Source organism: Chlamydotis macqueenii, chromosome 7 (genome assembly GCF_036417535.1).
Source record: "Chlamydotis macqueenii isolate bChlMac1 chromosome 7, bChlMac1.mat, whole genome shotgun sequence".
Classification (NCBI taxonomy): domain Eukaryota; kingdom Metazoa; phylum Chordata; class Aves; order Otidiformes; family Otididae; genus Chlamydotis; species Chlamydotis macqueenii.
This window is the reverse complement of record NC_141562.1, coordinates 13,194,403-13,216,074: the sequence shown is the minus strand read 5'-3', so window position 1 is coordinate 13,216,074 and position 21,672 is coordinate 13,194,403. Positions and strand designations below refer to the sequence as shown.

General features: G+C 37.3%; 1 protein-coding gene across 1 annotated transcript; it reads left to right on the top strand.

Moving 5' to 3' along the window:
• Positions 1–372: 372 nt before the first annotated feature.
• On the top strand, positions 373–21,167 carry DNA2 (DNA replication helicase/nuclease 2). Its single transcript, XM_086752453.1, has 21 exons — positions 373–383; positions 1,243–1,422; positions 2,471–2,654; positions 3,952–4,097; positions 5,665–5,790; positions 6,667–6,886; positions 7,417–7,534; positions 7,842–8,007; positions 9,282–9,476; positions 10,447–10,677; positions 11,164–11,280; positions 11,379–11,488; positions 12,561–12,670; positions 13,500–13,724; positions 14,839–15,032; positions 15,145–15,234; positions 15,325–15,517; positions 19,354–19,443; positions 20,050–20,232; positions 20,361–20,507; positions 21,111–21,167. Exons 1-21 carry the CDS (start codon positions 373–375, stop codon positions 21,165–21,167), a joined length of 3,093 nt encoding a protein of 1,030 aa, XP_086608579.1.
• Positions 21,168–21,672: the final 505 nt, after the last annotated feature.

Below are 21,672 nucleotides of genomic sequence, written 5' to 3'. Positions count from 1 at the left end.
GGCCGCCCCGGGCCCCCTCCGGCTCCCCGGCGGCAGCGCCTGCCGGCCTCGCGCACCACCCGCCGCCTTCAACCGCCTCTGCCCGCGCGCGGGAAGCGCGCGCCCCGCCCCTGTGCAGAACCGCCCTCCCATTGGCTGTGCTAGCTGTCCCTCCTAGCCAAGGGGACGAACTGGGAGGGATAGGAGGCGGGGTTTCTGCGGAGGCGGGAAGGGATCGCGGCTGTACCGCGCATGCGCCTTGGCGTGGTGGGGGGGGTCTTGTGAGGCGGCGGCGGGGGGGCGAGCGTTTCGCTGTCTGTGGGCGTCGGGAGCGGCTGGGCACTGCAGTTGAGGCGGGACAGGGCGAGCCGTGCGCGGCAGAGGGACCTGCTCATGGCGGAGAGGTAGCGGCCGAGTGGAGGGGAAGAGCATGGGGGCGGAGACGGCCGCAAGCGCGGGGGGTTTGAAATTTCACCTTAAAAAAAAAAAAAAAAAATTAAACTTCCTTGCCTTGCGCGCCTCTGCGTGCGGGATGGCGGAAAGAAGTCCTGAGGGGCGCCGGAGCGGGGATAGGGCGGCATGGTTCTTCGTCGGGCGTGGGGGAGAGGTAGGAAGCGCTGGGAGCTGCCTGGAATGGCCGGTGAGAGGAGCCGCCGCTGCTGGGCAAGTAGCGGGCGTTTGCGGGGCAGGGCGGGCTGCGGGGCCTCTGTCCTTGCCCGCGCCCTGGGGCTCTCTAACAGGCATCGTCCCGCGTCAGGAGAGCGGCCTGGCCTGTTGGCCGAGTGGAAACTGACCCTTGAGCATCAGTTTTCTAGTTATCTTCATATTGAGGTTGATGGGGGAAAAAGTTAGTTCCCTGTGGTTCATGTACTTGGGTGATTGTGGGAATTCTTATGTACTTTACAGCGTTCAAAGAGATAGCTTTCTCACAAGCACAGGGTTGTAGTATGGTTATAATTAACTTCTAAATGAATACGAGCACTAGCTGCAGTAAATGGCAACTTAATATTTATATCTCCTTTACTATGTCTTATATGTTGAAATGCTTGTTTCTCATCCCTGTCATCCAAAGAGACAATGCAGGAACGTTACCAGAGAGAACGTTTCCTACACTCTCCCTGTCCAGAAATTACAAACCATGCTAAACAGATATAAGGCTTCAAGTTTGGTTTATATTTGAAGCTGGCCCTCCTCCTGTATGTAGGTTGGCTGTTTTCTTTTCAAATAGTGTCGTGTCTGTGCATTAATGAATTGTTATTTCAGTTTTCAGAAGAAAGTGACTGACTCCCCTGACACAATACTTAGGAATGGGTTGAACAACAGATACCGTGTGTTGGAAGTCAGCGTAATACAGAGAAACGGAAGTGACCCTGAGAAACACTTGACAATCACAGCCTCTCAGACACTGGAAGATACAGAACTGTGCATTCTTAGGAGTGGCTGGTAATCCATACAGAAATGTAGATGTCTGAAAAGACAATTAAATACTGGGTTATTAAGTCAATTTTCTTTGTGTTGCCTTTAAGATGAGTTTTACTGTCTTAAAAGTTATAGGAAATCCTGAAACAACCTTTCTCTAATGTAATATTATCAGTATATTAGTGTAAAGTGTATTAATCTTGAGAGAACTGATGTAATTTAACTGGTGTTGAGTGAATATTGCTGCTTTAAAGTTTTGATTTGTCCTTGTGCTAACAAACAAGCAAGGCAATAAACTCTAAGCAGGCTATTTTCTTTAAGTGTTGTCTTGCAACAATTAGAAGTATGCTTCTAAATGATATACCCCCATTGTACATATCTATGTCTATAAAACATGAGGCTTTATACAGTCTGTTAAAATCACCTTAGCTTGAGCTCTATTGAAAAGTTGTTTGGTTTTTTTTTTTTTTTCAGGTAAAGCTAGGATTCTAATTCAGGTGTTTGTGCATTGCATGATGTGTTACAGAAGACTAGCTTAGTCTTTTGAAACACATGGATGTGCACATGCTATTTGGCACTCCTTTTCCTTTTCCGTGCAAGCCTGAAAGATAGGAGAAAAGTATAAGACTCTATTGTTCAAAGGAAAAAAATATAAAAGATCTTGAACCTTGAAATTTCTAAATCAATCAGAATATTTTTAGATTTTTCTGAAACAAGTAAAACTGTTAAGTAAAAAGGTAGATCTCATGTAATGAAAAAGTAGTATACCAATATAAAGCATAATGATGCTGAAGTGACTCACTACATGGATCTGGAATGACCTGAGGTCCACAGGATTTCCCTACATTCAGGCTGTCCTGATGCATGATCCAGTACTCAAAACTATTAAAGTTCTGTCAGTAAAAATTCCTTTATTCACTTTCAGAATTTGTTGAGGTCAACTTTTTAAGAAAGAATCACGATAACCTCCTGCTTCAAAGTATGTTAATCTGATATTATACATATTAATGTATGATTTTTAATGTGTTGCGTCCGTAGCTTGCAAATGATTGTTCAACGTAATGTATTATAGGGAATCCGTTCCAGTTGTTCCAGGAGACATCATTCATTTAGAAGGGGAATGTAGCTCCGGTACCTGGGTCATAAATGAACAGTCTGGATACCTGGTTCTCTACCCAGATCTGCTGCTTTCTGGCACTACGATATCAAATAGTATTCGATGTATGAGAAGAGCAGTGCTGAGTGAAAGGTTTAGGGTAAGAGATAATTCTAAAGCATCAATTGTATTAATGGATTACTGTTCCATTGAGGGTGATGGTTTAGCTCAATATTAAAACTGTCTGTCTCTGTTTGAACTGCTTGTGTTTTTTGAGAACTGCAGCTGAAATAATCCTATGTTCTTAATATAGCTAATGGGATAAAGAAATGGTCTTCCCACTTAAAATTCTGGCAACTTTTTTGATAATCTCCTGCCACATCTTGTGTGGATGTGAGAGGTGTGCCTCTTGTTGACCATATGAGAACATAACCACACTTGACCAAGTTAAAAGCCTCTGAAAAAAACAGCCAATTCAGTTAATAATTGGTGTGGGCTAACTCTGGAATCTGACTCTAGCTGCTGGAATTTAAAAGATTACAAGTTTCTTGTGTAGTGTCCTTGCTGATATGTGGACAACAGCGAAACAACAGCTGCCAGTTTCAGCTGAGGAAAACTTCTAAATGTGGTAGGAATATAAATCCAAACGGGCAAGGGAATTGTAATGCAGTGGTGAACGGAGTGGCTGGGAGCCTGTGACTGAAACAAGAAAACTAAGTACAGGAAATTAAGACTGTGAAATGGTCTACATTAGAGGAGTAATGGGAATAAACTAATTATTTGGAAGGGACAATGCAGAGGGTCCTGACTCTGGGATAACACCATCCACCAGTCATGAGTGCCAGGTCTGTAAAAGATACCAGTAAGTACTTGAGCCACAGTGAATAGCTTTCCAGTTGTTTGGTGGTGGCTCATGCAGAGGTCATAACTTACTACCACTTTCAGTTCTTACGAGTCTACAGAGCCCAGTCCTGGTGGTGGTTAGAAGGGTTTCTGAGCCGTTTTGATGATAGTTGGAATAATTTTGTGTGAGTTGGTAACACGCAGGAAACTGCTTCATGCAAAAAAATAGTATCTGTAAGATTGTAAAGGTAAATATTTGCATTAGGAAATACTGCTATTAATACTGCCAACAGGCAAAACTTGCTCAAAATTCACTTTAATCTGTGCCTTTGTTTCTCACTTCTCAGTCACATAGGGATTGTATCCTAACATTGTCAGAGTTGGGATAAAAATGAGAGATAAAGCAATAGGAGAGAACATGTCAATTTGGCTGTTTTCGCAGTCAGGTTTGAATAGATACTAATTAGCAAGGTGAAAGCTCTAACGATCTTGCAATTAAATAAGTGCAGTCCATCACATGCAGCAAACAAACCCTAGAAATTTTATAGAAAAGTTGGTATGAAGTGTGCGTAAATCTTGATGTGTATGTATGTGCTATATAACATCTGTTGCAGAGCTCGGAGTCTGGCTCGCGCCAAACACTCGTTGGTACAATTCTTCATGAAATTTTCCAGCAATCAGTAACAAATAACTTGTCACAAGAAAAAGTAGAAGAACTAGCAAATAAAATTGTATATGGACAAAAGTATCTTAAAGAAATGTAAGTAGCCACTGTAAGTGTCTTTTATGTTTGGAAAACAGGGTAGGAACACTTGAACTAGCAGTTAAAGTTCTAGTTTAAAAAATGTAGCACTGGTATCAGGAGAATATTCTGCCAAATGACCTTGCTTAATGGAACTTAGGTATCTTTTAATAAGATAATTCCTTGTTTCATAATGTAGTTTAATTTGCCTTCCCTGCTGAGCTACTTCTATAGATCTGAACTATCCTTCTGGAGTACCTGTATGTGTGGGTGGTTTTTTTCTTTCAGGCCAAGCAGATTGGAATGCTTGTGCCTGTAACATTAGATTTCCAGGTATCTCCCAAAGCTGAGTTGAACATGATAAGCATAATTAATTTTGATCCTCAGGAGATGAACTAGAACCTTGTGACTGACCAAGCGTTGAGATATCTGATACTTTGATATTCTTTATCAGGTTCCTTAATGGCTTGGTTGTTAGAGGATCTTTAACTTATTTTCTCTGCAAAGCTGATAAAAATGGTAGCCAGATAAACAGTCTTAATATTTCTGTTAGAAAATTGCAAGGTCCATGGCAATCAGTTTTAAGATTTTACTGTAGACTTGATTAAAATCTAATTCAAATCATGTAAAAAAAAATTAATCTAGAATATTATAAATTGTATATTGGGCACTGTCAGGAGCTCTTAGCCCAGATAAGTTGGAAGTTAAAATTGTAACAAGATTTATTACTCTTGTTCTGTTATGAAGGCAGATGTTTTGAATTGTGACCGCTAAGATTACTTAAAGGCTTTTGCATCCCTCTGGGCCTTTCTGTTTGAAACTGTTGATTTCCAATTCCTCTTTGCATGTGTAGGCTACTATTTACTGGGATTGAAAAGTGAGTTACATAAGTCTGTTGGCTGTGGTCATTTTCACTTGTATGAACCTTTTTGTGTAAAACTCACTTGTATTTCTCTGTTGCTGTAGAATAATGAGATTATTTACAGTGAATGCCAGCACTGAATTATCTAATGTCACATGATTAGGTTTTGTTTAATGAAACTTCTGCTTTCTTGTCTATTTGTAACTGTAGCAACTGCAGAGGATCATTATTCCTTTCCAATTAATGTAGTATGAAGCCTGTAAAAATGTACGTGAAGAACAAGTAGCAGATCCGTGTATTTGGACAGACAGCAAATGGTCTTTTAAAAAAATTTTTGTTAATGCTTTCAATTTTGCATAAAGCATAGGAATAGCCATTTTAAAATGCATGACTGGTACTCTTTTCTTGCAGTCTAACTTAGTTTAGTTTCATCATATCTACTGTGCTGATGCTTTCATTGAGCTATACCTGTTGTTTCAAAAGTTACATCAGAAATGCACATAATGTATCCATCTCTTGTAATGGATGTTCAGTTATAGTTTTATGAATTAATCCATTGAGTTGAAACCTAATGAATCTGCTGTTATCTACAATTTATAGATATTTATTAAAACTTGATAGTTATTTCCATTAATCTTATTGCTGCTTGAGGCAAAATCTTGTTAGTACCAGCAGCAAATCTAATATTTCTGTCTCCTTAATGTGTGTGGCTTTATTTTTTAGGTATTACTTAAATCTGAAACAAACAGAAATAATGCAGGAAGTGGAAGAATATTTGCCATCTTTTTTTAAATGGGCGGAAGACTTCATGCGCAATCCAGCTAACCAAAATAACATGCATCTAAAACTGTAAGATGCCAGAATTAAAAGTTAAAACTGTTCGAAGTTGTATATCGTATTTGGTTCACATTTAATTCTTAGAACAACACTTTTAATACAGATCTGTTCAGTGATACGGAGCTAATTCATGGCCTCACTGCCAAAATAGCCAATCTAAGGAGCTGTATGTTTCGCTGCCGTTGTGAGTACTGGGGAAGATGTTAAGACTGAGAGTGAACTGAGATAAAAATCTTACTGGTCTTAAAGTCTTTATAAACAGTGTGATACAAAGTAGAAATTTTAGTTATTAGAGAAGCAAGCATATTTGATCTACTGACTAAGCTAGAAGTTACCTTATGTGCAAAACTACAAATTGGAATGTGAAACTACTTATTAATCAAATGTAATTCTTCACTAAAATAACAATTTATTAGTGAAATGGTGATTTTATTCAACTGCTGCTGAGCTGTTCTTGTCCATGGCTTCTCGCTGTTAATTTTACCAGCCACAAGGTGTTAAAGTTCCAGTGAAATGGCAGGTCTGAGTAAAATCTGTATACTACTTTCCAGTGTGTACCATTAAAATTCTTGAAGAAACAAAGTGTTTTAGAATGTGGTTATTCGGAAAAAACCAAGACCTATTAAAATGAGTTTGATTTTTTTTTTTAACTTGGAGATTTAGGTGAATGGCAAAATTAAAAATCAATAACTTTTTGATATGATACTTCTTTCTCTGTTAATAGGAAGATAGTTTGAGTGAGACTTGATGCACTTCGTATTTCCAAAGTTAGTGTGTAAAGAGTGCCTATAATGCAAAAATCTAAAATATTTAATTACAACTCATTTTAATATTTAAATAGTAAGAATTAAGGGACATTTCTAACTTCTGATTTATTTTTCTTTCTAGGTCAAGTGGTGAAAAAACAGAAGATTCCTCTTCTAAGATCGAGATTGTAGATGTATTAGACATTGAAGAGAATATCTGGTCTCCTAGGTTTGGGTTGAAGGGAAAGATTGATGTTACAGCCAGGGTGAAAATCCATCGCCAGTCTGGAGTACAGTCTAGGATAATGCCATTAGAGCTTAAGTCTGGCAAGGAATCTAACTCCATAGAGCACAGAAGTCAGGTACAAAACCCAAATGTCTAATTTCACCATCAGTGGCTATGTATACTTTTTTTGTTTTATTAGATATCTTATTTTGTCTTACGAAAGTTGAACACGTTGTACATGGTATAATCTAGGTTTCTGGATGGCAGATACTGGCATGCCCGAAGCTGCTGGTACAAAATAAAAGTGAAGTGAGGAGTGAGGTGTTTGCACATTTACCACTTTCAAACACTTCTAGTTTTTATTCTGAAATATCTACTCTTTAGTCTCTTCTTACAATATTCAAGTATTAGGTTGAGGCAAACTGCTTCAGGGATTAGTGTTGTACATCTTTCCAGATAGCTGGCCTGATCTAGAGGTTGTAGCCTTATGTTAAGGAAGGTGCCTTTTAATTGAAGTCCTCGGTTAGGTGCTTACTACTTATGGCTTCTAGATTACTTGTGACAGTAATGGCTGCCTAACCTTAGAAATTGTGTAAAAACTAAGTACAGCTTATAACACATTTTGGTTTTAATACATTGTAATAAATTTATCTATAATGTTTGTAGGTTATCCTGTATACGTTGTTGAATTTAGAACGGAGAGTAGATCCTGAAGCTGGATTTCTTCTTTATCTTAAAACTGGTACTATGTACCCTGTTTCTGGAGCTCGCATGGACCGAAGAGGTAAAGTTGTTCCCCTTCCCCAGAAATCATAATTAACTTAATTAAAATGAAATGTTTTAGTAATAGTTACAGGGTTTACTCTCATGAGCATAGCTATACTTAGAGATGTATTACTTGTTGTAATGTTACTAATTCCAATAAGCTTATGTTAAAAACTTAATTGTTTTATTAATACTCCACTAGGACTTTGCTGTATGAATACTTACTTCTTAACTGACTAAGAAGTTGATGGCCAGTTACTTTTGAGTTAGAATTTTTTCACAAACAAACCCAAAACAATCAAATTAGTTTGTTCTTTTCTTGACAGAATTAATGAAGTTAAGAAACCAAGTGGCCTTCTACTTAACGCACAGTACATACAAATCTGCCGTGGGAAAACAGCAGTCACAGCTTGCTGCTTTGCCTTCTGTCATTGATGACAGTCAAGCCTGTAAATTTTGCTCCCAAATACACAACTGCTTTCTGTACAGCAGGTAAAAAAAAAAAAGTTTGTTTTTAAATAAGCTTGAATAATTGCAGCTTTTGATACTGTGATTTCATTTTTGTGGTCGACAGTTTATATTTCTTTATTGAGGACTCTTGCACCCCAAAAGAATATTCACTAGACCTCACTGCAACTTTTATAGTGCAAGTCCCTGATCTGGCAAAGACTTAATGTTACTCAGGTACACTTTCTGCAAGACAAAACCTCAGATAAATCTCCACAGAATACTTGATGACAATAACAAATTTCTGTTACATCTAAGTTAATTATTATTTTAAAAAGCTATATTCTTGCAAGTCTTTGAAATGGATAGTCTTTTGGGGCTGAATTATGTCTGGACAACAGCCCTTTCACTTGGACTCTGTTTCCCTGTAGGGTATCACACAAGTAATGACACATTGATATTACTCTGCTGGAGTGTTATTGCATCTCCTCTTAAAGAGAAGTCATGAGTAAATATTTGATAGACTTTCACACCAAGTTATTGAATTATTTTAGAAACTTTTGTAAGTTTTAGTCTTTATGCTGCACAAAAAAACCAATCAAAATTGTATACTGAAGAGCTCAAACGAGATATTAGAACAAGAGAGCTTTTGAGGTGGTCTTGTGTAAATATAATGTCCGATGGTTATTAAAATTGTAGGAGTAAAAGTGTGTGTTGAGGGAGCTACTTTGTGGGCATACAGGATATGTTTTTGTAAACTAGTTTTTGTGAGATATTACATCTGATATTCAGCTAGTACAGCAACAGAGTTGTTACTAACTGTCTAGCTATTCACTTGTGAACTAACTTTTTTCTCTTTGGCTGCATTTTGTATATGTGATAAGGTATAGTGTCTATTGATACTTAGTTTTGAGATACACAAGCAGACTTCAAGTCAATTTATTAACTATTAAATCCCCTTCACTTAGCTAAATCCCAATATAGTATTCATACATTACAGAAAAAAGAATAGAAGATCAACTGCCTAAATAGATATAGTATTATCCTTGAAAGATCTTTAACTGATCTTTGACTAACTTATTGTCCTTAATAATAAGTCAAATAATTCGATTAATAATTCAAAATCAGAGATTATGTAAAGTTACTGATAGGAGATTGTTCATATGAACAAAGGATACAGATTTAGCTTAACTTTATTTCAGTGATGATAGCTTATCTGCTATGTTACAGTATATGTGTAGATTGTCGTTATGTACATATAGACTTCCAAGAAAAAAATATACAAGCTGACTCTTTACTGTGTTTGGTTCTACTCCTAGAGCTGTAGAACAAAAGATGCCTAGCGTGTCTTTTCCTCCTGCTATGGTACCCATTATTGAAAAAGAGGTTCAGCACCTGAAACCCTCCCACTTGGAGTATTTTAGTCTGTGGTATCTAATGTTAACCTTGGAGTTGCAAAGTGGAGAGGGTAAAAAGGGATATAAAAATATATGGATGATACCCTCTTTGGAGAGGTAAGATGCAATTTCTAACCTGGTACAAGTAGTGCTCCCTTCGGTAACTGAAAATGAGACATTATCAACTTGTGTTTTCATTACAAGTACTAGAAAACACCTAGTTTTCCATGTAGAAATAGTCAAATACACTGCTTGCATAGGTAGATTTTTTTTGTGAGATGTGACTTAACGGAGACATTGGCCTACTAGATTTATTGGTTTTGTATTTACAATGTGATATTTGGTTGTGGTGGTGTTAAATCACACAACTGCAAACTGCAGGCTCAGTCTTCAGAAGCAAAAGTGGTATAATTCTGTTTCATTTGTGTCTCTGGGGGTTGAGACTGGGTGGTGACTGTGAGCCCAGCTCTTTGTGCTGGTTACCTGAGGGTTTACTTGACCACGAATGATAGGTTTTGGACCATACTCCTAGGCGTGGCTGGGAACATGGAAAAAAGCAGACTAAGGGCTCTTGTTGGCCGAAGCAGCCTGTTGTTACACATCACCTAGTCCAGCAGCTGTGGAAAAAACAATTGGCAATTTGTAGGCCCATTTCAAGGCATCTGTAGAAGTGAAACAAGCAATTCCATAAGTGAATATGGAACATCTTAGTGAAGTGAATCCATACGTTTCAGTATTTTTTAACAGGAAATTATAGGTAGCTTTAGCCTAAATATCAGTCTGTTATTGGAACAAGTACAAGAGTTCCACACATTTTACAATCCTTCTCTGGTCCAAGTTGCTACTGTAAAGTGACTATTTAATCTTCCTGGTTCTTGTTGTGGGTATTTGTGTGGTTATTTTTTTTGCTGTTGTTGCTTTGGGGATTTTTTGGGGTTGTTTTGTGTGTTTTTTTTGTTTTTTTTTTTTTTGGTTTTCATGACTGGTTGTGGGGTGGTATGGCTTTTTACTTGTGGTTGGCTTTTTTTTTTAATATTTCTCTTACTGAGATGATCTTAAAATATCTTTCTTTTTCTAATATCTTCAGAGAGAAGGCTGGAGACTGTGTTGGAAACATGATTAGAGTTGACGAAGTGGAGGAAATTTCTGAGGGACAATATCTACATTTTTTCCAACGTAGAAATGGTGCCATACCTGGAACAAACCTATTGGTTGGTGATCGAGTGGTTGTGAGCGGAGAGGAAAACGGTTTACTTGGTTTGGCTACTGGCTACGTTAGAGAAGTCAGTGTGACAAAAGTCTCCTGTTTGTTGGGCAGGTAATAGAACAAAAGGAAAAATATTGTTTGAAGACATTATCATACTGCCTTCAGGAAGGGTACTTCCAGGTGTCCAAAAAGCTCTGACATGCTCTATCTCTTCTTGTTGAGCTTGGAATCACCCTTCAGAAATTCTCTTATCTTGGTTGACAGTGTCAATACCTGGTCAGTGTATATGCCTGTCTGTTTAGCTAGGTTGTTTGCATAAAGGTGTGCTTGCAAACCCCACTCACTTTTGTATCCAACACGAGACTGTATGGATACAGTGATCACTGTATTAGTAGTAACTTTCATTATTCAGATTATATTGTCTCTAAATTGCACTCTGATTATGTTTTATTTAGATCAGCTAATGATGTGTTTCTTCTGGCTGTTGCTTCACTCTGGGACCTCTGGAAGATAGCACTTAACACTTAATAAGTTTTTAATCATCAACATACTGCTTGTAAACAGAATTGTTTTGTCCATGTTACTGTTGTTCTTCAGGAATCTCTCAAAGCTCCCCAAGAGCACTGTATTTAGGTTGGATCATGAAGAAGGAGATTTTGGTATGGGAGTCCCTTTTGAAAACCTTTCTAAATTGATGAAAGATTGCCCAGTCAGGTATGAAAAATCAAATTAATTTCACGCTTCCTATATTTTCCAATCATGTTTCTCAACTAGTAACTTTTGTTGGTTTTTTTTTTTTTTTTTGTCCACAGTGAAAGGCTCCGAAACTTGATAATTGACTTCCACAAACCACGTTTTATTCAGCATTTGAGCTCTGTACTTCCTCCAGAAGCAAAGGAAACTGTTGCAAATATTTTAAAGGGTACAAAATGTCTTTCCCCCAAACCCTCTGTTTAGTAGTATGTCTCTCTAGCCCAGGTGTTTATAACACTAAATATAAGGGTTTTTTCCTACTTTGGGGTCCAGTGATAGTGTTCTACTTAAAAATTAAAAACAAGCTCTTAACGGCATGTCTTCCTGTGATTAACTTAGTCTTAAACTAGTTGGAAGACCTGAGGAGATACTTGTTTACAACTTTATTTTACTTTTGTTAGTTGCTGCAGCTTGCAGTTTCAGAGTGTCATATGATTACCCCTCTAACCTTTACAAAAGGAAGGAACAGGAAAGGCTCTCGGGAGAGCCTCTTGAGGGAGAGAAAGGACAAGAGCTTTGGTGTAAGCATTCACTTGTATAATCATTCTGCATGACTTGGTGTCTGCTCTGTAGTATGTGATACCTTGTGGCACTTTTTTATTTTTTTTTCTTTTTTAAAAACAAAATTTTTTTGAGTATGTGGCAGTGTCTTATATTTGAAGATATTTAATTGTTCTCTGACAGTTGTCTGTGAAAACAGAAATTTAACGGAATTTAACTTAGAGCAAATAGAACTTTTTCTAAAATCTCGATCTGAAGGCTTATATTTTGCTTGAGCTTTGCCTAGTCCAAATAGCTGGAACATGTTGCCTATTTGCATCAGACTGAAGAGAAACAGCTCTGATGTAACATTTCTAATTAAGATGATGCTATATGAGCAGTTCATTTCCTTTTGCTGTGAGCCATGTTTGAACGTGACAGTGGGTGTGATAAAATAGAAATGTTTATATGAGTTATCACATGGAGATGGTCATTTAGCATATTGGAAAAAAAAAATCACAAAAGTCTAAGAACAAAGATGTCTTTAGTGGTTTACTTCTCGGACTAGTGTAGACCCTGTACTAGTTGTCTGTATATTATGTTTGATATCATTACTTCATTAGAACCTACAGACTTACTCTGCTCAATTCTTTACTTTAAGAGTTTTAGTGGAGAAGGAAGCTATAGTTTTGTTTTATTAACATAGCAGTTATACAATTACTATGAAGTATCGATATTTACATTTTTTTTCTTCTTTAAAGGTCTGAATAAGCCTCAGAAACAGGCAATGAAACAAGTGCTACTTTCAAAAGACTACACACTTATTGTGGGTATGCCTGGAACAGGAAAAACGACTACAATATGTGCTCTAGTAAGATCATGTACCTTGGTGTTGGTGAGATTTGGGGGAGAGCATTAAAACAATTGTGTATAAAGCATACTGTCCAAAATTGTCATGACTGTCTACTGGCATAACTTCAAAGCAGTATTTTCTTTTGCTTGTGTAGGAATATATGTGGGAGGGAGGAGACTAAAGTGTGATATTTAATCACTTCTGTGACACTTTAATGTTAAAATTCTTTAGCCCCAAATCTCTGCAAGTCCTCAAATCCTGAGTTACAGCTCAAAAAATACTCCTTGGGTAAGCCAGGAAGCTGTCCACTGTAAATTGTATAAACCCACGGTGCTGAAGCATGTGCAGCTGGTAACCATCTCTAGTTGGTGGTTCTCTTTCCCCAGGAATGGACTGGAGGAGCCTACTGGATTCAGGCTGTGGGCTGAGTGAGTTTTTCTTGAAATAGCAGTGCCATCTCACTTTCAGTTGTCATCAAATCGTGGGGAAGGAGGAGGCTGGAGAGCAAGCAGCTGCTTCTATTATCAGATCAGCTAATTCTACTGAATCTGTTCTGACTGGTCTGTCATGGAGAGCAGTGTTTGTGCAAATGGGCTGCATGACTTGTTCTTACAGTGAGGATCTTGAGTGCTGCCTTTTAAGTGCAGTTGGCCACTGTGCATGGATATTCTTGCCTCTCAGTGTTTACAGCATGCGTAGTAACCCAGCTGTTTGAGAACCATCAGATCTGTTGCCCGTATTGCTTTGACAGTAGCTAACTGTCAGACTTGGCCAGAAAGACCGATATAAATGAAGTCACTTGTATGTAAATGAATGTTTTTGTTTGTTTGCCTTTGCCTCTTATTAGGTGAGAATTCTTTCTGCTTGTGGCTTCAGTGTTCTTCTGACTAGCTTTACGCACACTGCTGTAGACAATATCCTGCTGAAGTTAGCCAAATTCAAGGTTGGTTTCTTGCGCTTGGGGCGAGCTCAGAAGGTTCATCCAGATATACGGAAATTTACAGAAGAAGAAATTTGCAGGTCCAAATCAATTAAATCTGTAACAGATTTGGAGGAAGTCTATAACAGTCAGGTGAGAAAAGTGTTTTTGCTAGCCGTGCAAGTTATTACGAATAAGTACATTAGTATTCTGGTTGCTTGGATGCTGCAGGGAAGAAACTCATCCCAAGGGGTATGTTACTGCTGTAAGAAATCTGAGCTGAAAAAGATACTTGATCGCTGCATCCCTTCAATTTCTCTATAGCAAATAATGTCCAACATTAACAATCTGAAAGCTGAAAAGTATTTCTTATGTTTACACCAAGTAACTTATTCTGAGTAATAACTCCTAAAGACTCTGGTGCTTTTATCTGAGATCTTGTGTCTGGGGGTGGTGATTCACTGCTGGGACAGCTGCTATGTGTATCCACATATTGCTACTGTTTATTCCTCCTTCCCTCCCACTTCTGCTGGGTGTACCATTTGTACAGTCAGTGGATAGGGAAGGGGAAGTGGTGTGCTGTGCAGCTGAGCTGGCCAAGCACTAAGTTTCAGTTGAAAGATTAGTGCTACCTGTGTGAATATTAATGCAAGCTATAATGGTAGCTGAGTAAACTGAGTCAGTGGCAGCTTTAAATTAAATTAGTTGCAAGAATGAAGCTTCATGGTAGTTGGAGTAAATGCCAACTTTACAGAAGCTACCATTTACTTTTTTTTGTTGGTAGACGTTGCAGGGGAATGGTTGAAGTCATAAGGGAAGTGACCTAACATTTAATATTTTAGTAATTTCAGATTGCAGTTGAAGCACAGTGCTAGGAAGAACTATGCTGCCGTTTTATCTTCTCTTTAGAATTAAAAATACAAAACAAACCATGTAATTTTCTACAGTAGTCATTGCAGGACACTCCATGAGTTGTATATGCATAAAACATGATATCCCCCTCAACACGTGGCAGGAACAAGTTATTTACTACAGTCTGCTCTAAAGCTGTTTTTTTTTTTTGTTTGTAATTTGCAATCAATGCAAGAATGTGAGGCCAATATGTATCTAAGGTGTGCTGGTCTGATTTCAAGGATTAATAATCGATTTATTATATTTTACATTTAAGTTTAGTTTAATGAGAAATATTTTTTTTTTTAACCTGGAAAACATAGTGCTGAAGGATATAAGATGTGTCTTATCCTTAAAGGGTGTCTTGATTTTTCAGCCAGTGGTAGCAACGTCTTGCATGGGAGTAAATCACCCCATCTTTGTTCAGAAGCAATTTGATTTCTGCATAGTTGATGAAGCTTCCCAAATAAGCCAGCTCATCTGTCTGGGCCCACTATTCTGCTCCAAAAGGTTTGTGCTGGTAGGGGATCATCAGCAGCTACCTCCACTTGTACTGAATGCAGAAGCAAGGTAAGATAAAAATGCTGCTGGACAATTATTAGTAACATGAATTCTGGGAAGACTCTTGCAATATTTCTCTTGACACATTTTGGTTTTTTCTTGTTTATTTATTTTGTAACAGAGATCTTGGCATGAGTGAAAGCTTATTTAAAAGGCTGGAACAAAATCAAAATGCTGTTGTCCAATTAACTGTGCAATACAGAATGAATAGGTATTTTAAACTTTTATTTATTACATTGGGCTTTTAATGTGGGATTGAAGCTGCAAGATTTGACACTTTTTCTTGTTTTTAAATTTGTAGTAAAATTATGTCACTGAGTAACACGTTAGTGTATGAAGGCAAACTGGAATGTGGCTCAGAGAAGGTGTCGAATGCCACTGTTAACTTGCCCAACCTAAAAAAACTGAAACTGGACCTTGCAGATGCTTCAAAAACATGGTTGAAAGTGGTACTTGATCCAGACACACCTGTGTGTTTCCTGAACACAGAGAAGGTAAAGTTTCTTATGTTCTCCTTTCAAAATTGTATTTTTGATGCAAGTTCTCAACGCAGTCAATATGTAGATCTTCATACAGCTTAGGTAGGCTAAAATATAGAACTTTAAAAAATGGTTTTCCTAGTTATATGTAAAAAGCAACATGCAAAAATGTTGTTAGCATAGCTGATCCATTGAGGTGGTACAGCTACTACTGGAAACATAGCATCTAAGAGCAGCTGAAAAGTTTAATTCAGATAATGCTGAATGTTTGTTCTCGTGTGCAGAAGGTAGCTCAAAGTGTATAGTCATATTGGATGCCCTTGCAACCATAGAGCAACCTCATTTCCAGTGGCTGAGGGTCAGCGGTGTCTAAGCTGTGTGCCAGTGGCAGCAATAATTGTAATTCTCCGTTGAATTTTGCGGGTGTTCTAGAAGCAGAAGTGTGAGGGAGGAGTGTGTTGGTTTAGCTGTGTCCTTTCATAGAGACTCCATTTTTTGCCAGAAAATAAAACTCTAGAATGGATAAGAACTCTGCAAAAACCCCTGACTTCTAGGTAAAATGAGGAAGAATTTAGATGCATGTGGAAAAAAAGATTAATAAATAGTACATACTTGAGGTCTCCAGTACTTGCTGTCACTTTAGTGACTGGATTATGAAGATTTGAGTCTATCTTCCTCTCTAACAGGTTTTATGTTGGTTCCTATTAATACAGTGTTTTGCTAATAATTGTATCAACTGATGATATTTTATGCTTACCCAGGAAAAAACTCCTCAATCTTTCTGTACTCTCCAGGGCATTCTATAGGATTCACTTTTAAAAATAACAATTCTGATAAAATATCTTCAATGATCTAAAAAGAAACACTGTGTTTACTTTAGTTACTCAGAGAAATTTCTAAAAATGCCTAAACTAAACAGGGGGATGTTTTCCAGGAATGCCTCAATAGCTGATGTCCTTTTCACAGAAAAGCAGACAGGATGTCCCAGGGAAGAGGTTTATCCCAACAGGAAACTGGCTGATACACTGTTCATCTATTAATCAGACCAAAGTTGGTAATGTGAAAGCTAGAGTTTCTGTTCTGTTTTATTTTTTTTTCTTCCCTAGAAAGCCCATCTCAATTGTAAGACAGCTGTTCAGTTTGTAGAACCAACAGTTCACTTTCCAAAATACTTCTGGTTTTGTTAGACGTTAGACTATAATGTCATATCTCTTTTTGGGCTTCTTGTCAAAACTCCATGTGTTGTGGTAGTCGTAGAGGGTAAAAAAAATGTAGTTAAACTCAAACAAACCAACCCACAACCCCTAAAAAAACCCACCAAACACAAATCCAGCATTTATTTTGTTTTCTTTATAGTATTTTTTTTCCCAATATACTATTGTTCATAGCATAACCAAGAAAAGCTTCTAAAGAAACATACTTGAGGGGGATACAAAAGAGGAGAAGGGAGAGAAACAATATCATGTGACAATACCAGGAAACGTGCATTACTTGCATTTATTTTGCTTGCTTTAAAATAAAAAAGCCTCTATTGTTTTCTGGTTAATGAGACATGTTTGTGACAGTAATCAGAAATATGTTTTTTTTCCTTTTCTGCCAAACTCTGTGTCAGTCAGCACTTCCTCGGACAGCTTGGGTCTGAATGTTGAAAAAATACATCCTTTTTATGCCAGTCTTTTGAGTAACTCTAGACCAAACTTGTTGTGGGTTTTTTGTTTTTGTTTTTTTTTCCATGTACTATGTTAACATAATAAATATAAATGTAAGCGTGTGTTCTCATCATCAGCATGACCTAGCTTTTAGATTTTTTTTTTTCCCTCCTAAAATAATTTTTGTATAGTCTTTGACTACATTGATGGTAGTGTGGATAGAAACCAACTGTTCATTAAAACAGTGCTTTTTCTGCTTGAAGAATACTTGAGCATGTATGGGTTTGGAGGCTTTTTAGGTGTGATGTTTTCAGATTAATACATTTAAAAACAAACAAAAAAACCCCAAACAAAAAACTGGACAAACCCAAAACAGCACAGCTATAAGAGCAGAGCTTAGTTCAGTTAGACTGAGTGCATGATGGCAGTGTAAAAACAAGTTAGCTTACAGTAAGTGTTAAGCTATGTAGCTGTTGAGACGAGCTATGGAGAAACTGCTGGTTTGGAAAAGGCAATGGAATCTTCAGATATGAAGGAAAATATTTTCTGTTTCCATAATCTACGCAACATATTGAAAACAGTATGTCATGGAAAAGAAGCGTGGAGCACATGTTGCAGAAAAACAGGGTTCTTGATGAAGTATGTAGTATCCTACTTAAGCAACACAATACAGACTACTTTTTTTACGTGTGGGTGGAATCCTAAAATAAACTTGCAGATGCAGTAGCCTCCTATTAATATATACATATATATATATACACACACATACACACACATATATATGCTGCCTTGAGAAGACTGCTATATAGAGTTGCAGCAGTACGAAATATGGGTTTCTCAAAGTGTTAGATTATTTTTCTATTCATTTGCAGTGCTTTATAGTATGCTAGGCGTTGAACATAGGTTACACTTAATGAGCTAGCCAGTCAGTTGAATTCCTGAATTTGGGAAGCTTTTGATGCATATTGTACACTGTCAGGTTCTATACATGTGCAGTGGTACTGCTCTAGCAAGCAGAAGCCACTAACCTGGAATACTCTTGAAAATATTAATTGTGTATTACTTTACCCACATTAAATGTGCTAGTGATCTCCAAATTCAGCCGTTCAGATGATATTGGGGTGGTTGTCCGGAGAAGTAGAATTAGTTGTAATAGGGTTCTGAGAGCGTTGCTTGAAGTCAGACTATACCACCTCCCACTTTAAGTGGCAATGCTGTCATAAAAATTTAGAAGGAAAACTGAACAAAATAACGTCTAAGAAAACAAAGTTGATGTATGTCATTAGTGACAGAGGCAAATAGTGGGATGGGTAAAGTAATAAACGGCAGTAAATTGATAAGGTAGTGAAGGGAATTCAGAGCCAGAAAGCAGAGGTAGATTTAGTGTATGCTCAGTTTTAGACTTTTAAATCAAGAAATTTGCTACTTGACTCCAGATGTTTAGCTGCATGCCAGTTTACTAGGATAGCATCAGGGATACATTCGTTGCTAATGATATTACTTAAACTTTAGAGAAGGCAAGAGCTAAGCAAAGAGAATAAATCATAAAACTATGATACTGAAAATACAAGAGTGTACATTATAAGCTTGTTCTTGGCTTTCTGGTCTCATTCATACATGATGCAGGGAAAGGGAGTTAATAGTTAAGAAATGGTGAAGACAGTGAATAGATTGGGTTTTTTTTTAATCTGGAAGTTAAATTTAGTACTACGACTTTGGATCGTTTTTCCTGTATTTTTTAATTTAGGCTTTCAAACATTTTTTTTTTTTTTTAAATCCTTTCTTCTACAGAAATGGGGAAATTCTCTGTAAACATTGTTGTATGAAAAGCCTTAAAACTAAAGTCTCATGTAAAATACAGTTTGCTATTTTACCTTGTCAGACTGGGAAATGTCTGGGTTTTTTTTCTCATGATATATATTGTGTGAACTGTAAAGTCAGATGATCAAGCTTTGACAGTTTCTTTTGAGGTGACTTGCTAGTACTAGAAACTTATTTCAGCAGTTTATTTCAACTTGTTTTGCAAATGCAGGATTCTGAAGTTACTTTATGGTATAGGCTCTTGTACTCTGTAAAATTTAGCCTTAGTTTTTATTAAAACTGGTACTATAAAAACACATACGATACAGTGAGTTAGAGATCAGAATACAGTATGCCACTGTAGACAGCAAAAGTAATTATTTGCCATTTATATTTTTAAAGGTCCCAGCACCAGAACGTGCAGAAAAAGGTGGTGTGAGTAATGTGACAGAAGCTAAACTAGTACTCTTCCTCACATCCTTATTTATTAAGGTATCTTTTAATTTATTACACTGTTCAGAGGGTCAGCTTTATAATAATTTTTACATTGTTGTAGTAATGACGACTTTATGTATTGGGTTATTCTTTGAGCGATAACCTTAAGGATAAATTGAAAGTTGGCTACGTGTCACTGTAGTGAGGAGCTTGAGGTCTGCAGTCAGTTCCCTGTCCCTTGCCAGGTTGAATTTGGGATGAAAAAAAAGTCTGGCCGCTGAATTCTTTAAAGAGATGAGGACTTTCTTGTGAGGGAGGGGGGAGGATTTGCCTTTCTTATTTCATCCAGTCAGCTTCAGGAGTAGTACAGACTAGGAGTTCTGAATGTTCACCTTGCAGTTTGAGGAAGAAAGAAAATTGTGCATTTCAAGGATGTCTGTCTTTGTGCTAGATTAAGACAAGGCTTGGGAGCTTGCAGTAAGTAATATTTTCTGTTTTCTTTAATTAATACCAGTTACACCTAGAGTTCCATTGACAACTTAGTGTAGGTACAATATCTTGCAGCGTTTTTTTTTTTTTTAAAAAAAAAATCCTTGAGGGTCTTCTGACAGTAATGAGTATCCCAAGCTAACAATTTTTTTCCACCATTTCTTCTTCATTCAGGCTGGCTGTAAGCCTTCAGACATTGGCATTATATCACCATACAGACATCAACTAAAAACAATCACTGACTTGATGGCAAAATTGAAGGAGAGCAGAGTGGAAGTCAACACAGTAGACAAATACCAAGGACGAGACAAAAGCATCATAATTGTGTCTTTTGTTAGGAACAGTAATGATGAAAATGTGAGTTGGTCTTATTAACTTTGTTTAAATTTTAATAGTTAAAAACCTCATTTTCAAAATGTATCTAGGCACATTAAATTCTGAAATTTGAGTCAAAAAAATAAAATCAAATTACGTTTATTTAACAGCTTGGCACCCTCCTGAAGGACTGGCGACGTCTTAATGTTGCTATCACAAGAGCCAAGCACAAACTAATCATGGTGGGCTGCGTTCCGTCCCTGTGCCGCTATCCGCCTCTGGAGAAGCTACTCTGCCATTTGCAGTCTGAGGCAATGATATCCTTTTTCTTTGTGCTGTTTTGTGAGAGGGGAAAGGTGAGATGAACTTATTGAAATTCGAGGTAAGGATGGGAAGATCTTTGATTATTTAGGTTGTACTTTTAACATTGATTGGCAACACAGTACAAAATGTGCTAATTAATAAATATGCCAAAAATATACTTGAGATCAAGCTAATAGATGGATTTAGAACTCTCACTGTCTTCAAAAGTAGAAAACATCCATGCTAATTCACAAGTCAACTTTGACGTAATTTATGCTAATTTTGAGGACTGAATTTTTAATGTTTAATGCTTTATCGTCTTGGTTCTTTATCATCTTAATGTCATGGTGATTCTTTTCCTCAGAAGTACCATGCATTTAAATACATCTGGTGAGAGAACAGTTCATGAATAATGTCACTAGAATGGAAAATGGTGCAACTTTCAGATGACTTGTTAATTTTTTTCTTTCTCTCTGGCATTGTACTGAGTTTGCTCTTGCTATAGCTGTTTCCATCTCCTGTTTAAACAGGAAAGACTTTGTTACTACTTTCTTTACAAACAGTGATACATACTGAAACATGTTTTGTGTTATCAAAATGCTTCCTTAACTTGCTACATCTTCAATCTTCCAGCAGGGGCTCATGAAAGTATCCACAAGTGTAACATTTTATGATTGTGAAGATGGAGAGTTTTACAGGCGTTTGTATATTTTCTTCTGGTGCTGCTTAATGTAAATAGCTGGTTAGTGGGGCACGACTGCTGATGTGCGCTGTTTAATCAGAATGAAGCCAAAATAGAAATCACATTGAATTATTTTAAAGGCTTCCTTTCAGTAAAATAACAATACATATTTATTAAATAAGCTGATTGTTAAACTGGTTGTTTTAGTACCCGTATACTTATTAACAAACCAGAAATAGGAAGTACTCTGTTCCTTCGGATACTGGACAGCTACTTCTATGTTCACTTTTATCTTGTTAAACAGTTACCTGCATAAGTGAATGGGGAAACACTGGAGGAGGAGGGGGCAGTAAACCAATGCTGCACTGAGTCATAGTTTTCTGGGCTCAGTTTGGTTTTAAAGACTTTAAAATATAGTTTACATACAGTAATTCCGTTTGTTAAATAAAGATGCTGTGTCGTTTTGCTGTTTGGAAAAAATAGGAAAAACTTTATCT